At 44.8% G+C, this 24,911-nt stretch overlaps 1 protein-coding gene across 1 annotated transcript; it reads left to right on the forward strand.

Moving 5' to 3' along the window:
• The first annotated feature begins 5,602 nt into the window (after positions 1-5,602).
• LOC129330786 (potassium voltage-gated channel subfamily A member 3-like) lies at positions 5,603-7,396 on the forward strand. Its single transcript, XM_054980974.1, has one exon. It carries the CDS (start codon positions 5,603-5,605, stop codon positions 7,394-7,396), a length of 1,794 nt encoding a protein of 597 aa, XP_054836949.1.
• The last annotated feature ends 17,515 nt before the right edge of the window (positions 7,397-24,911 follow it).

A 24,911-nucleotide genomic window follows, 5' to 3' on the forward strand; every position in this document is an offset into this window, starting at 1 on the left:
CTGGAACAGTTAATGTATTTATTGCAAAGGGTTCGTCAGTCAACATGCTGACCTTTGGCTTGCTTTCAATTTATTGCTTTTTAATGTGTGGCCTTGTCTTGATAGTGATAGATGCCTTCATCCTCAAGAACTGTTCTGCAAAATGTCAAAGCAATCAGATTTTTGGCATCATTACCAGTGTTTGCATCTTTCTTTGTAGTGGTAAATCAGTTTTGAGCAGTTTCTCATCTTGTGCTTTTAAAACTACTTTTCTTGTTCTGAGGCTATTTTGATTATGGAAGGCTGAATCCCTTTCCTTGGATCCATTCCACTCATGGTGGTGCTTTCCCCCAATGCAAAAAGTATCCATTCCCTTGATGCAAGATGCATTTCAACCAGTGGAAAAGCCTGTTGCATCAGGTGACAGCCCTTGTGCTGGGGAAAGCTCCTTTGTTAGAGCAGATCAATGGGATCTAACTTATAATGTTTACAAGATTACTTTTAACAGTATAGTGATAAGCATATTAGACTAGGACTGGGGAGACCTCGATTCAAATTCCCCTCCCCTAGACATGACCTTGAGCCAATAATTTTCTCATCTCTGACTGTGAACCATATACACTGAACTAATTGAAGCACCAGTACTCTTCTTGAGTTTTTAACTGACTCTTAAGGTCTCCATAGGCAGTTTCTAATCACATCAGACCAGAGATTTCTTCATTCTTCAGAGCTAACTCCCTGTTTGATTGGCCAGGGAAATTCTCCTCTCACTAGAAGATCTAGTCTCTTTCTTTAGCTAGAATGGGAGTCCGCACCTACTTCCCAACCTTCCTTGCCAGCGTTCCCCCAATTTTCCTGTCTGTGTTAAACTGCTCTCAGGGCTGAATCTTAAAACTGTCAGTACTCCACCCCTCTCAGCTAGGACTGAAGTCAGTCTCCCCTCTCCCCAGCATCAGGGCCAGATCGAGGGGGGACGGGGGTAGTCTTCCCCTAGCGCTGCCAAAGAGGGGGTGCTGGGCGCAGCTGCCAGCTGCCGGGAGCGTGCCAGCGGTAGCACGGACAGCTGAGCGGCTGCCCGCACCATTTGCCTGCCCAGCAGGACAGGGAGCGCGCGGCAAGCTGGCTGCCCCCTCTGCAGGGCAAGCAAATGGCATGGAGGGCTGGGAGGCTGCCTGCGCCACTCGCCTGCCCTGCTGAGGGGGCGACCAGCTTGCCACGCACTCCCTATCCTGCAGGGCAGGCGAATGGTGCGGGTGGCCTCCCAGCCCTCTGTGCCATTTGCGTGCCCGGCTGAGGGGGTGGCTGGCTTGCCGGATGCTCCCTGTCCTTAGAAAGGTAGAAGTGGCTTAAAAATAATAAATTCTAGGGCAACATAGTGGAAAGCAAGATTTGCTGCAGTTAGTTATTGGCCCTCCTCCCTGGTTGTGTGTGTTTGTTTATATGTTGATATGTTTTTACTGAATTTATATATGTATTTTAAATTTAATTTTTATGTTTTAATTACCTGTTGTTTGCTGCCTTGGGGACCCTATTTTGGATGGAAAGGCATATAAATATTTTAAATAAATAAATTTATTTACAGAGCAATCCTAAGCAAAGTTACACCCTTCTAAGCCCACTAGCTTCAGTGGTGCTAGAAGGGTGTAGCATTGCTAGTTAAATAAAGACTCTCTCCACATGAGACAACTAACACATGAAGAACATGTGTTGGGAGATGCAATGTTAGCTGGGAAGGGTTGTTTTAAGAGACAGGGCGGGGCAAAGGCTTTGCTATATACTGGAGATGTGTGAAGGCGCATGAAATGTCAGAAGGGAAACTTCAGCCCATTATAACCTCTCCAGGTCCAAGCCCACCTCTGGAAGGTAGCTCCAACCCATTTCCATTCCTTGCTGCCTTCTGTTTGAGATTGCACACAGTTTTAGATTGGAGAGGTGTAACTGACAGAGCCTTTGGGGAGGCAAAGATGAAATTAACAAACCCTCTGAGCTCTGTCTTTTAAAACTATACTTCCCTGCTAACCTTGCATCTCCCTCCACTTGACGAACATGCACCAAGGTGTCTCGTGTAGAGAGACTCAAAGTTCCAATGTAGATTTCCTTAGCATGCTCATCAGTGATTGAAATGATGATTTTAGGATACTATGGAATAAAAAGTGCGGTCATTTTATTTTGTTCTGTTTTCATTCTCATTACTTTAACATCATCAAGGCTTGTAAAACAGTGATCACTTTTATGCTTACTATCATGATGTTCAATTCTAAGCAAGTTTACCTAAAAGAAAACCCTATTGATAACAATAGGACTTAACTTGGGTGAAGTAAGAGCGCACAGAACTGCAGCTGGCAGGGCAATTGTATAATTCAGTTAAGATGGCTACTCCTTTGCCAGCATAATTAGTTGAGAACCTCAGTTCTCCCAGCAGCAATGTTAAAAGCACAATACTAGTAGTGTAGTTAAAAGACAGGCAACATTAATGATGACAGCCATCCCTACAGCGGCCATAGCAACTCTATCGCCATCCACTAATCTCAAAGATACTCACCAATGAACATACCTTGATCAGGCTTCTCACTCTCCCAACAAATGTAGATCCATCTGATAGTGTCTCAGGTGGCTATACCTGGGGAATCACCTGTTGCTAGCAATAAGACAATAATCAGCCATCTGCTTTAGGATTGGAATTGCATTGGAATTCTGCCTCTGGTTACTGTTTGGTTTGCTGCCAAGTGTCTTGGCTCTGATCCATCAAGAAAGAATACATCGTGATGTTTGACAAAGAGTGGCAACTGGGGGCAGCAAAGTGCCTGGCATTCATCTGGAAAAATGGCTGCACTCCTCAAGGCCTTCATGGGTGAGTTTATATGGTATGGAGGGGGCTGGGGCCAACAGCCCCCATTTTTCTGCATGTGTATACGTGCATGAGAGAGAGGCAGGCACTGTTCTCATTTGTTGAGTAAGGCAGGGTTGCTAAGCCAGTACACAGTTTCACTGTATGGCAGGGCTGGGGAGGTACGCTGGGACCATGGTGTCTGACGAAGAGAGCTTTCACCCTCAAAAGCTTATTCCCTGGAAATCTTGTTGGCCCTTAAGGTGCTACTGGGCTCAGATCTTGCTCTTCTACTGCAAACCAATACAGCTGCTCTCCTGAAACTTTCTGTGACAATGGGTGTTTGAGTACCCTGCATGCAGATGTGAAAGTAACTTAAGATTGTATAGCAGGGCTTTTTTTTCCCAGCAGGAACACAGTGGAACGGAGTTCTGGCACCTCTTGAAAACAGTCACATGTCCGGTGGCCCTGCCCCCGATCTCCAGATGGAGATCAGTTCCCCTGGAGGAAACAGCCATTTTGGAAGGGGTATTTGGAAGGGGATGTGCAAGTTTAAAAGTTAAAATGCCCCTTTCTGCATGGCTTGGAAGCCATGCTGAAAGAAGTGTATTCAATCCTCATGGCTTGCTTCAGCTGATAGGAGGCTCCCTGCTGATCAGCTGAAGCAAGTGTGGGGGCTTAAAGTACCCCTTTCCCCATGGCTTGCAAGCTGTGCGGAAAGGGGAGCTTTAACTTTTAAACTTGCAGACTCCCTTCCAAATTCCCCTTCCAAAATGGCCATTTCTTCCAGAGGAACTGATCTCTGCAAGATGCATCAGGTGAAGCCGGCAGCGGGGTGTTTGAAACTGAAAGCGCCCCTTCTTCTGCCACTCATGAGTGGCAGGAGAAGGGAGGGGGCTTTCAAATGCCCCCCCCCCTGCACCAGCTTCACCCAATGCATAGGATGTGTTTCTTCCTCACTTCCCTCTTGAGAGTTCCATCACCTCTTTTCCCAGAAAAAAAAGCCTTGGATGTGTCTCTTGCCAGGCTCAAAGCAGAAAATTAGAAGTAGCCCTTCAGCCATTTTCTTAATGGTACTCCACTTTGTCCTATACTAGCTTACTTTCATTCCTGCCTCTATACCGCACATTGCTCAGAGGGAAAGCATAGGCAGTGCTCAGGAGTCCAGCTTTCAAGGTATGGGCTTTGCCTCTAATGATTCTATTCCTTGCTTATCCCCTGAAAATCTTAATGGTCTCCAAAGTGCCACTGGGCTCAAATCTTGCTTACCTATCATTTGATCTTGCAGACCATACAGGTGAGGTTCCTGAGAAGAATTTTTCTGAAGCAGAATACTTGTAATTATTGTTGTCAGTGTTATTGCGAATAAATATTATTCATTTGCCCTTCTGACTTTAATTTACCCAGATTGTTTATAATTTGTGCAAAATGCCCTTCCATTAAACTTACCCATCATCAAAGTTCCCATGCTCATAGTTCCCATGCTCATAGCTTTTTTATGGTTTCATGGCACACAAGCCTAGGTGGAGCACCTACCCATGAGCCCATTATGCAAAATCTGCCACCCCCTGCTTCATGTGTGTGCATATGGATATCATGCATCTCCTCCCTGCTTCCAGAGCAATGTCTCTTCCAGTTGTGTAACTCTTCCTTAAATTCAGTGTTATCATTGGTCATGAAGGAACAACAGATGATTTATTTCTAAAGTGAGAGATGCCAGAATTGGAAGGGGGAAAAAATCATAGATGCAGCTATCTATGATTTGGTTTAATTTAATTCATGGTTTAATGTGACAGCTCAGACTCAAATTCCAATCTTAGTGGCAGGTCCAGATATGCAATAATCAATAAAATATGCTGTTGAGCAGTTGCCAGAATAGCCGTGTTCCAACGTATCTGGGGAAGACAAGGGCTTCCAGTCTAGACTCTGCACAACCAACCTAAACAAAAGGTGCTTTCACTGAAGGCGGGGGATCAGGAGATCAAGAGGGTCAGGCCCAGAAACCGTTTCGACGTCGCAACTCTCAAAGGTTATCGGAATGCAGAGGACGCAGCTGCCCACCACAACTCAAGCGGCCAGCCCCAGGATCCCCAGGCGCCCCGTTGCAGAAGATGCACCTGCGCCAGGAGCCGCAGCTGTGAAGCGATGCCATCCTGAAGCGTACCTACAAGCAGCAGATGCTGGTCACCCCCCAGTCGTTCCAGCAGGCTTAACCGCCGGCAACTCCCCAGCTGGAAAGCGAACCCCCGCGGTTACTTTCCGTGTTTCCGAACGGAGCGTTGAGGCTCCTTCGGCACCGGGATAAACCGCGCGTCCATTGGGAAGTGTCGAGGCCAGAACGCGGGAAGGAGGCTGCCATCTGGGAGAGCCTCTGGCACGGCTCCTTCCCTTCAGCCGCCGTCTGCTGGCTCTCCCCTCGTTCCCGCTCAGTAGGGACGTGTTGCTCCCGCGAAGCGAGCAGCGGCAAGAGCACACGCTTGCGTCCGGGCGCGTTTCTGCCCAGCGGGCGAAGCTGGGCGCCCCCTCCCTCGTTCCAGAAGCGTCCGCGCCCCTCGCCCTCCTTCCTCTCGTTCTCGTGGGAGGGCGACGGCGTAGGCGGGGGCGGCGCGGAGTGAGCGACTGAGGGGGGCGAGAGGCGGCGTCCGGGCTGGGGGCGGATTTTTTGAGCCCGGGCGGGCGGTCGTCTCAAAGCTGCGGGAGCGGCGGGCGGAGCCGGTCAGGTCACTCTGGCTGTCCGCCCGGAGGCTCGTTGGTCGGCCGGGGAGAAAGGCTCCCTTCGGCTTCCCCGCCACCTTTATGGACGAGCACCTGAGCCTGCTGCGCTCACCGGCCGCCCCCTCCTCCTGCAGGCACCCGAGGGGCGGCAGCAGCGGCGGCGGCGGCGGCGTGGTGGGGAGCAGCCACCACAACCTGGGCTACAGCGAGCAACTCTTCCCCGAGGGCTCGCTGGCCGGCCCTCAGGAAGGGCAGGAGGACGAAGAGGAAGAGGACGGGGAGCTGGAGGGGGGCATGACTGTGGTGGGCGGAGAGGACCCTCTGCTCGAAGAGTCCCAGCACCCCCACGCCCTGCTGGGAGGAGAGCGCTATGACCACCCCATGGCCCACACTTTGCCTCCCCCTGCTCATCACCCAGTGGGCAGCAGTGGTGATGGAGAGCATGAGTGTTGTGAGCGGGTGGTGATCAACATTTCAGGCCTGCGCTTTGAGACCCAACTCAAGACACTTGCCCAGTTCCCTGAGACACTGCTGGGGGACCCCCGCAAGAGGATGCGGTACTTTGACCCTCTTCGAAACGAGTATTTCTTTGACCGCAACCGGCCCAGCTTTGATGCCATTCTCTACTACTACCAGTCTGGAGGTCGCATCCGGCGCCCTGTCAATGTCCCCATTGACATCTTCTCGGAAGAGATTCGTTTCTACCAACTGGGTGAGGAAGCTATGGAAAAATTTCGAGAAGATGAAGGTTTCATTCGTGAGGAGCAGAGACCTTTACCTGAAAAGGAGTTCCAGCGCCAGGTGTGGCTCCTCTTTGAGTACCCAGAGAGTTCTGGACCAGCCCGGGGCATTGCGATTGTCTCAGTTCTGGTTATCCTCATCTCCATTGTCATTTTCTGCCTTGAAACCTTGCCTGAGTTCAGAGATGACCGTGACTATGATGGTACTGCAGGGACATTTGGGACTGGTGGCAGCCCTTTTGTGGCAGATATCTCCACAAATTCTTCTTCTTCAACAGCCTCCATGGTGTCATCCTTCACTGACCCCTTTTTTGTGGTGGAGACTTTGTGCATTATCTGGTTCTCCTTTGAGTTGCTTGTCCGCTTCTTTGCCTGTCCCAGTAAGCCCACCTTTTCTAAAAACATTATGAACATCATTGACATTGTGGCCATTATTCCTTATTTCATTACCCTGGGCACTGAGCTGGCTGAGAGACAGGGGAATGGCCAACAGGCAATGTCCCTGGCAATTCTCAGAGTCATTCGACTTGTCAGAGTCTTCCGTATATTCAAGCTGTCTCGGCACTCCAAGGGATTGCAGATCTTGGGGCAAACTCTCAAGGCCAGCATGAGGGAGCTGGGCTTGCTTATTTTCTTCCTCTTCATTGGAGTTATCCTGTTTTCTAGTGCTGTCTACTTTGCAGAAGCTGATGATCCCACCTCAAGTTTCAGCAGTATTCCTGATGCCTTTTGGTGGGCTGTAGTGACTATGACTACAGTGGGTTATGGGGACATGCACCCAGTCACTATTGGAGGCAAAATAGTAGGGTCTCTCTGTGCCATAGCTGGGGTATTGACCATTGCTTTGCCTGTGCCGGTGATAGTATCCAACTTCAACTACTTTTATCACCGGGAAACCGAAGGTGAAGAACAAGCTCAATATATGCATGTAGGAAGCTGCCAGCACCTCTCTTCTACTGAGGAACTGAGGAAAGCTCGTAGCAATTCAACTCTCAGCAAGTCAGAGTACATGGTGATAGAAGAGGGAGGCATCAGTAACAGTGCATTCAAACAGGCTGCTTTTAAAACAGGCAATTGCACAGCCACAAACAATCCCAACTGTGTGAATATTAAAAAGATTTTTACAGATGTTTAAAAGATCACCTTCAAGGATATGTAACAATATTACAGAAGGTCTGCGTAGTCAGTATTGTGAGGAACATGCACCATTGTTGATCTTTGTGCTCTTATTTAATACATGTACTTTTCTGATCCTTCCTTCTGAAGAGCAAATGTGAAGATTTTTAGAAGGAAACAAACAAACAAACAGAGCTTAAGAAAGAGGATAGATAAGAGGATACAAAGAAGAACGTGCTGCTCCCTCCTGAAACAGGTTTTTGTTCTGCGCTATATTTGTTGCAGGGCTTTTGGGTTTTGTTGGAAAACTTGCTTCTTGTCTGATTTGCAGAGAGCAACTATGTTGCTGGTTTTAGTTTCCTTATATATGCACTTGAAAAATATGAGGCTAAAGAAAAGTGAATGTAACCATGTTGCAGACTGCAAAATTTATAGTCATTTAATTTCACAAAGTATCTCTGACACTGCATCGTAAAGTGATGCCTGGTACTGGAACATCTGATGCATGTCATATAAGGGTACAATCTTGATGTCTTTATGCCAGGTTAGAGCCTGTGTGAAATCTGAACCTGTCCTATACTTAGGTGTAATCCTTTTGATATGATGAGATAAAAGTCTTCATTATGATTCTGGATATCTTTGGTCCTCAAACACACAGAATTGTTTCCTTGAATCTGAAATTCTAGCTGCATGGTATAGTGGAATATATTTCTTATATCACAAGGTTGAATGATTGACTAATTGAATCATATCCTGAGTACATGGTGTTCTGCATATCAGGAATTGTTAGGCTTCCAGTGTATCAGTGACAGGCTTTTTGCAGTGACTGCAGCCTCAATCAAAACCTATCAAAACCTTAGAAACAAAGGGGATATTCCCATGCATTTTCAATGTATTTAAGATAAGCGGCTGCATCTATCACAAGAAGATTAAAGTGGCAAACACGCCTTGCAGCGGAAGTTACTAATTTGGACCTGAGTGATGCAGTTTCCATAGCAACTTTGGTTTCCTGGGAAACTCCCAAAGGTTGTCATGGCATCCATTCCCACTCTCCCCCCCAGCCCTTTGCTGTTTCTATAGTAACCATTCCAGATGGTTCCAACTTCTGTGGTTCCACAGAAAAGCCGCTGCTCTGATAAAGCACACACACGCAGACAGAATTAATCCCCAAGAGATTTAGGTGTGGAAACTAGGCATTATTCTTTATGCACCATTTTAAGATACACAAAATTCTCAGAGTTCTGGTGCCTACAGAATGAAGAAGAAAAGCGAGAACATGGAATAGTTTCAATTGTTCTTCACATTGTGATACATCAAAATACCTGCTCTGTAAATGAAACAAACTTCCACCTCTCCCTTGCAACCAATTTGATGCTTAATAGTTGAAAATGGAGAAATTTCTGTATGTGCCACCACAACTGTGCAGAAGACTGAGAAAGATGACCCCCATGTCTGCTTCTTTCAGAATAAACCATACACCAATTCTTAGAGCATGTCCTAGTTTTGCCCAAAATATCCCTCCTGTAACAAATGGCAGCTCCCCTTTCAAAAATGCATATGGCATCGAACAGCAAGACCAAAATTTCTTACAATATGATGCAAACTGGTGAAATAAATATGGATGGATCATAAACAGTAAGAGTGAGAGATACTTATCTTCTGGGAAACATATACCCATTTTCTCCAACCTACACACCTGGAGATGTGGAATATCAGACAAACACAGGTGAGCTATTTTGTGCTGCAATAACAGTTGACCTTAAATATGTATAGATACCTTAATAATTGTATTATTGGAACAAATCCTATTTTGAGACTTACAGTCTAATTCATTTTAATTTCATATTGTTTTATTTTAAATCACCTTTACCCACTGTCCACAAGACACTTGCTCTGGAATAATTCTGTTGACTTCAGTTTAGGATTACCTTTCCCAAAGCAGTTCCATTGATTTCTATAAAAGTGGCTTCTGAAATTTCAGGATTACTGTATTTTTGGGAGGTAAATAATAGGATGAATATCTTAATGATACTCAGTATGATTTGCAGATTCTCTAGTGCTTTTGCTAAAATGCATTTTTGTATGTAACTTGATTTCAGCTTTTAAAGCTTATGGAGATGCAAGTTAATGAATCATGTCAACTGTGAGGCCATAATTCAGCAAGGCATTTACATTCCTTCTCAAATATTGTTGAAGCAAAATGTGTGACACATCTGTCAGTTTGGCAGACAGACACCGATGGCTCAGTAGATTGAGGGGTTGTTTTTTGTACTTCTGGTTTAAACAAAATACAGTAGTGATTGAATGAGAAAAGATTTTATCTGCTACTTCTGTATATTTTTCTAACCAGATCCAGAGCTTTCAGATAGACATAAAATCATGTACTATGAGCAGTGATTAGGTACAATTAAACATACACGTCTATTTTAATTTTCGATCAATAGATTCAGCATATAAATTATCTGGCCAGTCCTTAACTATTTGTGGCACTCAAAGCAGCTGCAACTGAAACTTGTAATTTCAACCAGCAGGCTAATTAGTATCTTTGGAGTGCAGAACTGTGCTAGCAGCATGGGTCATAGTAACTCTGTCTATCTTGGAATTGCAACTTATTATAAGAGACTGAGGATAAGAAGGGGAGGAGGAAAACCATACAGGCATTTATTTTCTGTCTTTCTGTCTGTCTGTCTTCCAAAGCACAGAACTCTTTGGCTGGGATCCAAAACCATTTCGGCTGTGTGAGGTCTTTGCAAGCCTCATGAGACTTCTTGTCTCTGCAGACCTCCATACCACATCCCAAATGGCTTTTGAAATTCTTCTCTGTGTCAAAAGTGGTTTGTCACACTTCACGGGGAGGTAATATTTGAGGAACATAAGTACAAAGTCCTCTTGGCTATGGAGAACAAGTTGTATGGTTCTTTGGATCTAGGCCATTAAGATGAATAGGCACTCTGCCACGGGTGACAACATGCATTATTCTGGATTACGGATTTTTGCTTCAGTCACTGGTTAGAACAAACACAGAAAAAAATGAGGCTACATTGTTGCCATTGTTCCCATCTAGAATATTCTGAATTTACACATTCCAAAAGGATAGGTCCATTGCATAAAAGCCATATATAATGTAAGTCTTTCTCTATAATGAGTAAGAGATATTATGTGAGTTTCAAAAGAGTGACTTTCCAGCCATTATGTGTGATGTGTATTTAGGAAGGCTGCAGGTGGTCACAATGTATCATTTTCAGTGATACAGTGCTGACAAATTTTCTTCTACAGCAATCTAGAGTAATCCAATTCCTGAGGGCCAAACTGGACATTATGGTGTCTGTGGGTCAGACCTGTAGATTTTGATGCCATTTTGGAGCAGAACTTGGCCATTTAAAAATGCCATAAAGGTGATTAGACCCACAGTACAAACAAGTGATCCTGTTTCCCATCCCCCGTACCTTTTCAAATGCTGAGCCATATGGGGTCAGGTCTGTAGATGCTGTAACATCTGGTACAGACCTGAATTATTCTTTCTGGGTGAGATAGGATATATTCCTCTAGTGCAAGAGAAGGACAATGGTATGGCAGTGGGGAAATTACACCAAAGTAGCAACACTCTTGAAATCACCATCATTGTAAAAGCAGAGTGGAGGAAAAGTGGGTCTTAGTCAGGATCCTGTGTTCACCCAAGGATCAGTCTTATCCCTGATGATGGTGTAATATTTTGCCTTCAAAAAGATGGCATGTTAAGAACATTCCCACTAAACTAAATGGAGCACTCCAGACAAATGTTCCCACCTCCTCTCTCTGCATTCTGGCATCCGTAGTGGAAGGTAGTATTCTGACTACAGCCTATCATGGCACAATATGAGGGAGATATGAATCTTAAATCCATGGCTGGATTTTCTGGCTTTCTTTGTTATTGGAAATGGAGCCATAATGGGGCTACCAGTTTCTTTGGATCAGTGGCAGAGTGGGTGTCAATTCTCCCCCCATGCCTTTTTTCTGATAAAATCTCCCCGCCCCCCATACTCTGCTGGTTATGCTCATATCTTTTCCTTTTGTGGTACAAACAGCACTCTAGGAGGCTGTTTTGATCAGAACAACAGTGCAGAGGGAGAGGGTTACACAGCCATCTGTCACCTCTGTTCTAAAGAGCCCTTCCGTTTAACATAAGTTTACCTCTAAGACTCAGTCAGGAAATGCAACTTTCATATGTCAAGACATATGGTATGGAGCTCCTTCAATCTGCCCATGTTGAGAAAACTAGGAGCTGGCAAGTGGGAACTCTGCAATGTGAGATTTTGCATAAAAGGTGAGCAGTTTGTATAAACAACAGACAATTGCCAAGGAAAATAAAATAAAAGATTATTGACTGACGCTTCTCACTGCATTGACAGAGTTATCCTACCTCTGGAATCCAGACGCATACACCCGCCAGGAACTTCAATTCCAAACCTGCAACTGGGGCTGCAAGGACAAAACACTCAACGTATAGGTAAGCAATGTGGTAGTGGAGCACACCATAGAAGGAAAATTAGAACAATATAGAATGATACTTAAACTTGTTCCCTAACACTACCCAAGAAAATAGGATTGCTGGAGCATTAAACATGCCCACAGTGCATCTACTCCTTTCCTATGAAATATGAGGAAACCTTGTACTACCTTAGAACTGCTCTTGTATGCCACAACTGGTAGCAAGTTCCCCTAAACAAGCAACACCAGATATGTATGCACTGTGCAGAAAGAAAAGTTCCTGCTAGCTCAACCCTCCAAATCCAGATTAGTTCCTAAGATGCCCCAGTAAAGGCAATGTGGCGTACAGCCACCTTGATTGGTAAATACTAGCCAAGCCACTCTTCCTGTTGTTCCTGCTAACTGAACACTCATGATGCATTCTTTTTGCTGAATCGGAGTTGAAGCACATGGAACCGCACAAACAGAAACTACAGATAGCATTCCTGTACAGCTTCCTACATTTTATGAGTGAGTATAGTTGCAACAGTTAATAGCTTGTCTTCCTCAATAGGGGAAGCTCTAATTGTAGACAGAGGGACTTGCAGTGGGGAAACAGGAAGCTAGAATGGAAGGTACAGAATAAAAGAGCATCTAGTCAATTATCAATCTCTTATGGTCACCTAGTTACTATATCTATTAGTTGCAGGTGCTGCTCATTATTCATCACCACCCCATCTCTCTCTTTTCTCCTCACAGGCAACCAGGGAGTCATTCAGTGCTGACCGTTTCAAGGATGTTCTTCACCTTCAATGCCCTGGAGAGCCCAAGTGTGGCTTACAGCAACAGAGAAGACAGCTGGGCTTCTAGTGGGTTTGCTGTCTATGTGCTTCTAGGGCCCCTGTGTCTTTCCGGTGTTCATGGCAGAGAGTAATGTAACTGGTGCAGGTCTGTTCAGTCTGGAGATGCAGTGATTGCAAAAGTTATGTCTGTTATGTGACTTTGAAAGGCATGAGATCCCTGACTTACCAAAAAAGGTTCCTTTGTGATGCTATCAGAATGCCTTCTATCACTGATACTCTTGAATAAAAGTTATGACTTATTTCAGCTGTGCCCTTGTTCTCATAATGTTGGCACATGAACCACCATATCTTCATTTGTTACTCATGTCAGCCATCTCCGTAATAGTACGTACACAGTGGACAAGTGCAGTAGTGGACTCTCCACCACAGCACTTCACCAGCATGCCACTAAAGGCCCGTATCTTGTCCATGGCCTTGCCATTGGAGTACTAACAAGGGATAGAAGGGAGGCCTCAATGGCAACATTACCTCCTAATTCCCCCATGGTTACTTCTGTTGTGAAAGGCAATCAGATGGGCTGCATGAAATCGAAATGGGAGCCGGGGAAGAAAGTCCATTGATAACAAGGTGCACTGGAACAATAGACACTGGCATTTGTCCAAATGCATGTGGGCATACATAGGATGGGGGCGGGGACTGGTAAAATGAAAAGCATCCTGCATCATGAACTGTCCATATGTCTGAGTTGTGGCCAGAAACTGAATCTGGGACTTTTAAGTGTGCTAAACTTAATGTGCGGTGTGTAAAGGCTATGAATGTACTAGGTTAGGTAGCGTGGGATTGTTCAGCTGTCACCCCATGTTGATTGAGGTCTTCCATGCATACTGCGGGGCTGTCAGCAGTGAATGGCATTGTGATTGTTAGGGGTGGCAGAGTTTCCTGGAATGTAGTGGGCATGTTTATTGGTGTTGCTACAGTTGTGTTTTGTTCTGCAGCTTTTGTTGTGCTGTTGATTTTTCTGTGTGTTGAACATAGGATTCTGGCTGCATTATACTTACATTGGCCCTGGTATAGAGGCCATATGGTATAATGGGTATAGGACCACTCTGTAAAGCTTTCAGGAGAGCTGGTCAGGTGCATTTCCCTGAGAAGGGAGTTCCAAATAAAAGGTGCCACTGTAGAGGATGAGCATTATGGAAAAACAGTATTAAATTAACCGTCCATATTTCATAAAAACAGATTCCTCTTGAGATCATAATTAATAAATGAGAAGGAAAGAGGCACTGATACCCTGGACTCAGACTAATATGGGATTTAAAGGTCAAACCAACACCTTGAATGAGACTTGGGAACACACTGGCAACCAGTGGAGAAGTAATATATCTCCGGCTAGAGCCCATTTAGTGCCGAGTTGCTGCATTTTGGACCAGATGTCATTTCAAAACATTTTTCATAGGCACTGAGTGCGCTAACTTTGAAGGTCCTATGACATGCATTACAGTGTCCGGCTCTTTGTACCTCAGAAAAGAGGGCAGTTGTTGGATCACTTACCTAGCGATCTAGCAAAGTGGGGCCCAAGAGCCACCCCCAAGCTTTGAATCTGTTTCTTTAGGGGGTTTGTCACCACAGTCTACAACTGAGCTGAACATTTAATCCTAAATCAACTGAGCCACTCACCATCAACATCTCTTTGATATTTGTATTGAACATGAGAATGGTAGCTTGAATGTTATTATGCATATATGATGTTGCAGGCATACATGTTCCATCCCCACCCCCCCAAAAAGCAGGACTTGGGAAATACAAAACTGGAATGTTAAGTAGTTGCAGAAAAGAAAAGTCACGTTGTGACATTAGGATCTAGTTCTCCCTAGGGTGGTAAACCTGGGTCTGGGATGTTCCACTTGAGACTTCAGATAGAAGCTTACATGACTGACTGTTCCTGTAAATCCTCCACACACAGAACTGCAGTGTCAAGGAGAAGTTCTACCATAGTCTTCTCCCTGACCGGCTACTTCTTTATGTATGGATATTTGTTTTGTATAGAAGAGCATTCAATCATTTGTGCCACCACCTGCACTCTGAAGTGGTACAGCCCAGCTTCAAGTTCTTCCTTGTAGTAAAGCCTAACATTCAGCATAAATCTAGGTCATTCCTTGCAGTTCTGCAGTATGCATTCATGCAGTTTTAATTGAGCTGTTTAAAGGTTTCTACATCTGATGTAGACTGGTGGGAAAAATGCAGTAGAATTAATGTTCTATGAATGTGAGTCACTTATTCCCATGTTATAGGAAGACTGCATGTTGAGTTTTAGCTGCATACCTGGAATGACAGTTACTACTTTAAATGTTTATTTTATGTATTCACATCCTGTAGACTTGGAGTTGGTAATATTACATTAAAAATAAGTAGCACCTGATTTTTTACTTTATAGTGATTCAGATAAGAAGTCTGGCATTACTTAAAGATGCTTACACTTTGTATAATCTCTAGTGGGGTGAGATTCCATGGTTGGGGAAGGGGAAAGGAATAGCAGCCATTGGGAACATCTCTTTAGATCCCCTACCTCTTTATTTGGTGCAAACTGGAATTTCTAAGAGGCAGTTAATCTTAGAAAATGGGAAACAACTGTTGCTTGTTCACAGATATTTCATAGCAGCTAACACTGGAAAGTGCAGAGAAAACCCTCATGAGGATGTTTTGTTATCAATGCGAATGCCTTTGAATTTGCAGCATCAATGAATGCAGATTGGAGAACTCTTTCCTCAGGGATCAAGCCAAAGTGATCTCTCAGAATGTTTGGTCCTGGCTATTTATGCCTTTATTAAGACAAAAATTGAAAGACAGTAGAGATCCAGCGTAGATGCTGAGGCACTGATATAATATACCATCCACAATGATGTCTTCTGTCAGGAGCTGGACCACCATATTTTAAACCCGGTGTAGTTTTCATGATTTCATGTGGAGCAGCCTCACTCAGATCACATTACAGAATCTTGCCTCAAAGTTACAAAGGCATGGCTGATAACCAGGTGCCTTGTCCACATTTCATTGAAGATACAAGCTTCTGCAACTGGAGTGAGGTCATAGAAGCATTTCTTAGTATTTTCTCCTAGAAAACCAAAGCCCCTGCAAATGACACTGCAGAGGATTGCCATATCTTAACTGATATGCCATGCTATAATTTTTGTTGCCAGTATGCCCCAGTAGTGGTTTGGGGTGTGTGTGAGTGGGTAGAATTTTGATTTGGACCAATATTCCAATGTGCAACCTCTGTCTATTCTAGATATATTTGAATTTATCCGATAAAGAGAGGTATTCTTTAACTGAATGAAAATGACCTGGGAGGAACTATGCTTTTAGGATTTCCTTCTATCACTAGGTAATATTATCCAATTTGGCATTCATAGACTTTTTATCTAGTGCATCATCTAAATTAATCTCCATTAATATAATGACTACCATGTTTTTCCTCTGCTCTCAGCCTTTTAAGTGACCCGTGTTTCCTGTTTGGTGTTAGACAGTCATTAGATAAACTGCTGGTTTTTACATTTTCAAGTGGACATTTTCATTTTTTCTTCTTTCTCTCAAAAGAACAGAGGCGACATCTGAAACTGGTTCTACTCAGCATCATTTTACCTATTTATTTATGACAGGCATTCTGCACAGAATGCAGGCAGAAGGTCTTGAGATCATTACCTGTTTTTTTTTTTAAAAAAAACAGTCTGATAAAGAATTCTGGAGAACTTGAAAGTGCTTGCAAGGTTTTTTGTTACTTTGATAGATCTTAGTAAAAGGTACTACATATGTTATGTGGCACTGGAGACTCAGCAAATTTGCCTAGCTTCACTCTTGTGTAAGTGAGCAAAAGCTGACTTGAGTGGTGGGGAGCGAGGAGAGTACTTCATCTGAAGTAAGCGTGGAAGGAAGGTGATCTGAAGATGAGGAAATTCATGATGGTTTCCTTGTCATGGACAGATCACTATCTGCCCAGGTTTAGACTTACAGGGATACCACGATTCTACAGGGGTGGGGGAATCTATTAAAATGATCAGCTCCAAGAGCCATATGGATCCAAATGGATTTCTGAGGGCTGTAGGGGATTTTTCTGTTGATATGTTGATGTCACAGTAGACTTCTGGAATGATGGAATGACCCAGGCAGTTGACATAATTGCTCCCAAGCACCCTCTATTGTTAGAACCCAGGTAACCCCTTGATTTACTAAGAGGCTGTGGGCAATGACAAGACAAGGAAGATGAACAGAGTGACAGTGGAGGAAGACTTGGAATGCATCTGATAAGACATGGGCAAAAGCACATTTTAAAGCATACATTTAAAAGTGTACTTTTCTACCATCACTGCATCTGCAAAGTGTAGGCCAGTGGAGCTGTTCTGGGTGGTCAGAGGCCTGATGGGACAGATCCCTTTAGGAGGAGGTTGACTGCTTGGTGGCCTACTGTGACTGTTTTGTTCAGTAGTTTGCAGATAAAATCTCTCTCATCCACTCCAACTTGGGCTCTGCATTAGAAGTGAAAGGGTCAGATGGTGCTAGGGTGCACTGCCAACTTGTCTGGCTGTTTGGGATAATTGAGGATGTGGACAGGATGCTTGGAGGTTTGAAGCCTACCACCAACTTGTATGACCTTTGCCCTTCCTGGCTAATTAAATCTGCGGGGGGGGGGTTGGTTGGTTGACGGGGTCTGAATGGTGGTAAATACCTCCTTGAGGGAGAGGGTGGTTGTACCACTCTTGTAACAGGCTGTGGGGCATCTACTTCTAAGGACTTCTCAGTGGCTTTTGATACCACTGATCATGATAGCCTATTAGACTGCCTTTCCAGGCGGGGATTGAGAGGCACTGTTGTGCAGTGGTTCTGGTCCTACCACGAGGGCAGATTTCAGAAGGCAGTGCTAGGGGACTTCTGCTCAGCCCCTTGGCCTTTGGCCTGTGGGGTCCCACAGGGTTCCATCTTATTTCCTATTCTCTTTAACTTCTACATGAAACTGCTGGGTGAGGTCATCAGGAGATTTGGGCTAGGTTGTCACCAGTATGTGGATAATACTCCATTCTATCTCATACTTGTGGAAGATCCCAGGGAGGCTGTAGAAACCCTGAACTATTGCCTGGAGGCATTTTTGGATTGTATGTAGGCTAATAAGCTGAAGTTTAATTCTGATAAGACTGAAGTTAATGGGAACAGTGTGGTTGACACAGCCTGCACACATGCAGGAACAATGCTAATAAAGGTTTCTCCTTTGAGTTTTCTTGATCTCTGTTAAGTCTGCATCCTGATGATAGCTTTCCACATTCCCAGTTGGATGCCACTAAATCAGAGTTGCAGAAAATGGGACAAAGCATGTGAGCTCAAAGCATGTTTCCTACTAGAGAGGCTGCACAGAACAGTCAAAATTCATGTAGACCTCAGGGCAGGGTGAACTCTGAATGCAAATCAGTCCTCTTTCTAAGAGGGTTCCAGACAGAGACTGGCTGTAATAGAATCTGAACATTTATTGAATAATGTCAGGAATACTGAAAGTGAAATGAGGTTGGCAACTCTCTTGTTGCAGTGAGGCCCCTGTGCCTTTGCAAGAACAAGTTTTACTAATCCCTTTTTATTAGCCACATGCACACAGACCTTGGAGTTTTGGTTGACAGCAAGTCCCACAGAAACACACTGCCAGCTGTTCATGCATGGAGATCCTCTCCAGTCCTCACACATTTATCTTTCTAAACAATTAACTTATACATGCTTAACAAAATCAAATTTGTCTTCTAACAGACTGAGTTGTAAAAATCTTTTTCATTTGGCTGACTGGTTGGGTTCCATAGATAGGACTAGATTTCTAACCCACTGCTGCTTCCTTCCATGTTGTGGAGTTTAATTATAAAACAAGATTCACAATGGCCCATTTTATTTATTGATTTAAACATTTATACCTGGCTTTTCTCTCACACTGGGGACTCAGAGCAGCTTACATACAAAACCCACAATTTAAACAGAGATGTACAGATGTACACTTAAGAAGCTCTTCTAGTAGGTGATATGAAGTCATCCTGGGTGAATGCTGGTTGTGACAGCATGGTTTCCACTGGGTCAACAGGCTGTGAGCCATAGGCTAAGAGTATGGGGCTCTATGCTCATGTTCAACAGGGCAAAATCTCAGCAGTGCTTTGGCTTGTTCCCATTCTTTGGATATGCTGTGCATGTGCCTTCTCATTGTGCTATGCCTTCTTTGCAGTCTCCCCTGTGCTATTCTATGTGGCAGGTGTCCATGTCAGAACTGTACCAAGATGCCTAATGGGCCTATGTTGTGTTTTCATTCTGTGTGCCCAGTTGGGTGAGTGTTTCTGAGTGTGTGAAGTGTGCATTTTAGTTTGGCTTCTGATTGTCCTGTTGCTGGTCAGAGGGTGAGCTTTGCCTTCATCCTTCATTGATAGGATCCAAATCTTGCCTTTTTACAGTGAAGTATTAGAGAGCTGAAAGGTATACTTTCTGTTACAGTGCCGCCATTTCCTTCCTTGCTGTATTCCCTAACTCCTGCATCTCCCTTGTTTGCCAACAATATGGTGCTCCTGACCCCATGCACCACCCAGCCTAAACCCTTGTATGGGAAGGGCGTTGGGTGTTCAGTCAAGATTGCCTCTATCAAGAGTACAATAGAGATATGAGGATGATGTGGTTGGAGTGGTCATATTTCCTCTCCTGTTCATGTGCTTAGCAAAAGGGGACACAGATACTGGAGGGGACTGGAGCCCACATATGTGAGGCTTCCTGGTGTCCTTTTCTTATAGGACTCTTCCCACTTGTGCCACTATTCTCCTTGCAGACAGATGTGCCTGTGTATCCCTTGTTCTGTGCCTTAACAGTGTTTTGCATGTACACAGCAGCAGACTGACATCAAGGGACTGTACCTCCATTATTGTGCAACCATTGGCTGCTTCCATAGCTGCCTGTCATGGGGGCATCATCGGACACATCATGCTGGGGTGCCAGGGCAGCTGCTGTGCTCTCTGCACCTTGCCATGAGCTCTTTTGTGTTCTTTTCTCTCTGCTGCTGAATGAGCATGGGAGACTGACAATCAGAATTAGACACGTAATGAATTTGCAAGCCACCTTGGAGCATATTTTGAGGTTGGGGAAATATTTTAAATAAAAAAATGAAATACAAGGGAAGCTGCAGAAAAAGGAATTTGACATGTATTTCTGGTATGTAACATTATCACTTTTCTATATGATCTGGAAATTAAAATGTTACTTATTTACATTATTTATCATCCGCCTTTCTCCCTGAGACTCAAAGCAGATTACACAGTGTACGTTGATCCATCAATGGCAGGGATATTCAATAAACAATGCAATAGGGTATGAATTTCAGACATTTGAATACAGCAGAAATCTGATACAGAGGTGAAACAATGCTGAAACAAAAGCACAAGCAATCTACACAAGCACAAGCATGACATATTAAAAATCACAGGACCTACCCAGTAGGTACACAGTAGTACAGTCCACAGTTCATAACTCTTACCAGTTCATCTCTCTGAACCATTTCCTTACAGCACAGCCCTCCTACCTGTGTAAAAGAGGCCTCCTGAATAATTCGGTTTTGCATAGTTTGCAAAAGGCCAGGAGAGTGGGACCTCTCCTAATCTCATCAGGAAGGCCATTCCATAAGGTGGGGGCCACCACAGAGAATGCATGTGTACAGCAGTTGTTGATTTCGACCATTTGCAGGGTGGCACTTGCAGATGGTGCTGTTTAGATAAGCAAAGCTGCTGTAGTGGAGCTTGGGGAGAGAGGCAGTCCTGCAGATATGAGGGACCAAGTCCATGAAGGGCTTTGTATGTGATAGCCAATACCTTGAATTGAGCCCAGTAACTGATGGGCAGCCAATGGAATGACTACAGAATGAGAGTAATATGCACGCTTCACCCAGCTTCTGATAGTAACTGAGCTGTGGAATTCAGCACCATCTGGAGTATCTGAGTTGACTTTGAAGGGAGATCAGCTGGGCTCCACCCAGATCCTGATAGTATCTGAGCTGTGGAATTCAGCACCGTTTGGAGTATCTGAGAGCAGAACCACAAGTGACAAAAGGCACAGATTGGATACTTGTCAGCTTCCCTCAAGTTTTGATGGGAAACGTAGGCATCTTGGCGGAATGTTGGACAAGTGACAGTTGAAAAGTCCATTGGGCAGCAGTCAGAGAGCAAAGCTGCGAGACCAGGATGCCTACATTTCCCATCAAAACTTGAGGGAAGCTGACAAGTGTCCAATCTGTGCCTTTTGTCACTTGTGGTTCTGCTCTGTGTCAAATTTGTGGCCAGATCAGCTGGGTCATGGTAGGGGAGCATCTTCCAGGCTAGACTGTTGGAAGAAAGCATTTTTTGCAGCTGCATTAACCCATTAAAACAGATAATGTGGGTTGTATCCTGCTACTCTCCTCAGCTAAGAGCAGCGCGGTTTGTTTGGGCAAGGTGTTCTCTATCGCTGCATGGTTTCTCCACCAGTGAGATATGATTTATGCAATAGAATGTGCTGTCCTGAGCAGAGTGGATTAATAGGATATGATCCACTGTTTATCTCTCTCTATATATTTGCTACACTTATTACACTTTTATTTTGCCCATTTTCCATTTCTCCCTGTTTATGTACACCAAATCCCTTTGAGGTAGGTTAGGCTGAGGCACAGCAACTGGCTCAAGGTCATACAAAGCTTCATGGCTAAGTGGTGATTAGAACTTCTCAGTCCAAGGTTTGGATTCAGCTGTTTTCTGTCAGCAGAAGGGCACTTCTGCCAGCCAATCCTTCTGTTACAGACTTACACATAGGGTCTGTGTCAACATACCCTGAGGTGGGGCAGCCACTGTGGCTCAAGGCTTCTGGTGGTTCCTACTACCACCAGTTTTGTGTAGTGGTTAAGAGCGTGAGACTAATCTGGAGAACCGGGTTTGATTCCCCACTCCTCCACTTGAAGCCAGCTGGGTGACCTTGGGTCAGTTACAGCTTCTGGAAGCTCTCTCAGCCCCACCCACCTCACAGGGTGTTTTGTTGTGGGGATAATAATAACATACTTTGTAAACTGCTCTGAGTGGATGTTAAGTCATCCTGAAGGGTGGTATATAAATTGAATGTTGTTATTATAATATTATTATTACTACTGCTAACCCGTCCTCCCTCCATGTACCACGCCTGCTATCTACCCTACTCCCACCCATTTGTGAGCCATCCACCACTCAAGCCCTATGTGCTGCCCATCATCATTGAGGAAGAACATGCAGGTGGTGCATGGTGGTGGCACTCCTGGCAGCTATGGTGACAGCACTCACAGCTGTACACATTGCTCAGCACTGTCAGGCAAAGGACATGCAGGCAGTGAGTGTGGGTATTTGGAAGGCTCATGACCATGGAAAGGACACACAGACAGCTGTGGTGGCACATGAATGGGTGGGCAGAAATGGAGGCGTGAGTGAAGGACCTGGTGGTAGGCAAAGTGGGCCCTAAGAACTCTCTGTCTGGGTCCCTCAAAATCAGGAACTGGCCCTACTTCCACTTTGCCCCCGGAACTTTTCATGGAGTTTCCATGATATGTGGAGGAAGTGTTTTATGAGGGCGGGGGCAAAGTAAACTACAGCAGCAGAAAGGAGGTGAGGGAGTGCTGTTCTCTGTTCATTTTAGTTTGGATCCAAGCAAAAATCAATTTAAAATGTACTCTAAAATGTATTGCTGTAGTTGTCTTCATACACACACCCCTCTATGAAAGAAAAAGTAATTTGTAAAGTGACCCTCAGTAAACATAATGCAGATGATCAAGAATAGACAACTGAGTGAATTTTTTTCTATATGATAGCAGACACAGGATGCCTAGAGAATTTTTTTTTAAAATAAAGAATCATAGAATCAGAGAGTTGGAATGGGCCTTACAGACCATCTAGTCCAGTCCCGTGCCCAATGAAGAAACAGCCTAAAGCATTCCCAGCAAGTATTTGTCCAGCTGTTCCTTGAAGACTGCCAAGGAGGGGAAACCCACCACACCCCTAGGCAGCTGATTCCACAGCTGGGTTATTCTTAACATGAGGACATTTTTCCTAATGTCCAGCTGGTACTTTCCCTTCTGTAGTTTAAACCCATTGTTTTGAGTCCTGTTCTCTGATGCCAATAGGAACAGCTCCCTTTCCTTCTCTGGCAGCCTTTTAAATACTAAAGAGAGCAATCATGTCTCCTCTTAACCTCCTGTTTTCCAAACTGAACAACCCCAGATCCCTCAGTCTTTCCTCGCATGGCTTAGTTTTCATGCCCCTGATCATCTTGGTTGCTCTCCTCCTTTTTGTCCACATCCTTTTTGAAGTGAGGCCTCCAAAACTCCACATGTTACTCCAGGTGGGGCCTGACCAACTGAATTCTATCCCTGTCTTCAAGGGTGTTTGCTACTCCTCCCAGTTTGGTGTCATCTGCAAATTTAATGAGTAATCCTTTCACACCCTTGTCCAGATTGTTTATAAAAATATTGAAAAGCACTGGTCCCAGAACCAAGCCCTGTGGCAGTCCACTGGGCACTTTCCTTCAATCAGATGTGATACTATTGGCGACTACTCTTTGGGTATGGTTATCCAGCAACTTCCCTATCCATCTAACCATCCTAGAGACTAGTCCTCAGTCCACCAGTTTACTCATCCAAATACTATGAGGAACCTTGTCAAAAGATTTACTGAAATCCAGATAAACTACATCAGCAACATACCCATGATCCAGTAAGCCTGTCACTGGATCATAGAAAGAGATGAGGTTGGTCTGGCAAGACCTGTTGGGGACAAATCCATGCTGACTTCCCTGTATCAACATGTTGTCCATCTGATGGTTGCAGATTGATGCCTTTAATATCTGTTCCAGTATCTTCCATGGGACAGAGGTCAGGTTGACTGGCTTGTAGTTCCCAGGATCATCATTATTCCCTTCCTTGAAAAGTGGGATGACATTTGCCCTTCTCCAGTATTCCGGCACATCACCTGTCCTCCAAGAGGCCTGAAGACAAAGGGTTTGGAAGTTCTTTTGAAAGTTGTTTAAGCACTCTCAGGTGTACCCCATCTGGCTGGGGGATTTGTACATATCCAGTGCATCAAGGTGCTTCTCCACAACTTCTCTGCCCTTGTCAACCAGCAGCACCGAAGCCATGCTTTGCTCACTACAGTCTCTAAGTGGGCCTGTTCTCTTGTTCGGGGAGATAACTGAGGCAAAGTAGATATTGAGCCTTTCTGTCTTTTCTCAGTCCTCTGTCAACATTTTTCCATTTTCACCCAGCAGTGAGGATATCACCCCCTTCACTTTCCGTTTGCTCCTCACATATCTGAAGCATGTCTTTTTGTTGTGGTAAGTCAACATGGGCACAAATAGAAATACAAAGCAAATTTCATCATGAAATGGGCCGTTTCATGTGTCGCAAAACCGCGTTTTGTGGGGCCACGGTTATCACAAAATTCACGACTTTTTGACCTGTTTTGTTTGCTTCGTGAACGATTTGTAATTTCAGGCAGGCTGGCGTCGATACATTGATCCCCTAGGCAACAATGGGCCCAGACCTTTTGTTGCCATTGGAAACCCCTATCATAGCCTACTTACCCTTGATTGGCAGCTCTCCTAGCCATCTGGAGAGCTTCCATTCTGCCCTATACAGCCAGAAGCAGGGGGTTAATCCCCTAGGCAACCAAGGAGATAGGCCTTCTGTAGCCATGGGCACACTGGTCTCACCCCTTCAAACCCTGTCAGGCAGGTCTGTCAGCCAACCACAGAACTCCTATTCTGCTCTATGTCAGTGTTTTTTATAAAAGGCACCTCTCTCTGCCTTGTGCTTTTCAGTCCCAGTAGACAGAGGCAGAGGGAGGACCTGTTGCTGGGATTGGAGTGATAGAGAGTGTGGATTTGGAATTGTGCTTTTGGCTGCTGCTGCTGCTTTAAAAGAGACTGAAAGAAGCCTCTTATTTCCAGCTCTTCACCTTGCTGTGGGAAGGTCTTTGGGTAAGGGTGCCTTTTTTCCTTCATCCCACCCCACCCTCAGGCCTTAGCCTGGCTCTGGGGCCTAGGCCTCCCCCCTATTTTAATTTGCTTGTCTTTGTGTCTTCTCAATTATTTCTCTGATCTTTTGAGGGCTCACACTCTTGCTGTTTCCTTGTTTCCTTTGGTTTTGATTTAGGGCCTCTCCCCCCCAAGCCCAGTCTCAGGGCCACTGGCTCTGGGGCCCAGCTTTGTGTGGGTTCCTCCTGAGGGCCTCACTCTCTTCTGTTTGCT

The sequence above is a fragment of the Eublepharis macularius genome, chromosome 5, assembly GCF_028583425.1.
Source record: "Eublepharis macularius isolate TG4126 chromosome 5, MPM_Emac_v1.0, whole genome shotgun sequence".
Lineage (NCBI taxonomy): Eukaryota > Metazoa > Chordata > Lepidosauria > Squamata > Eublepharidae > Eublepharis > Eublepharis macularius.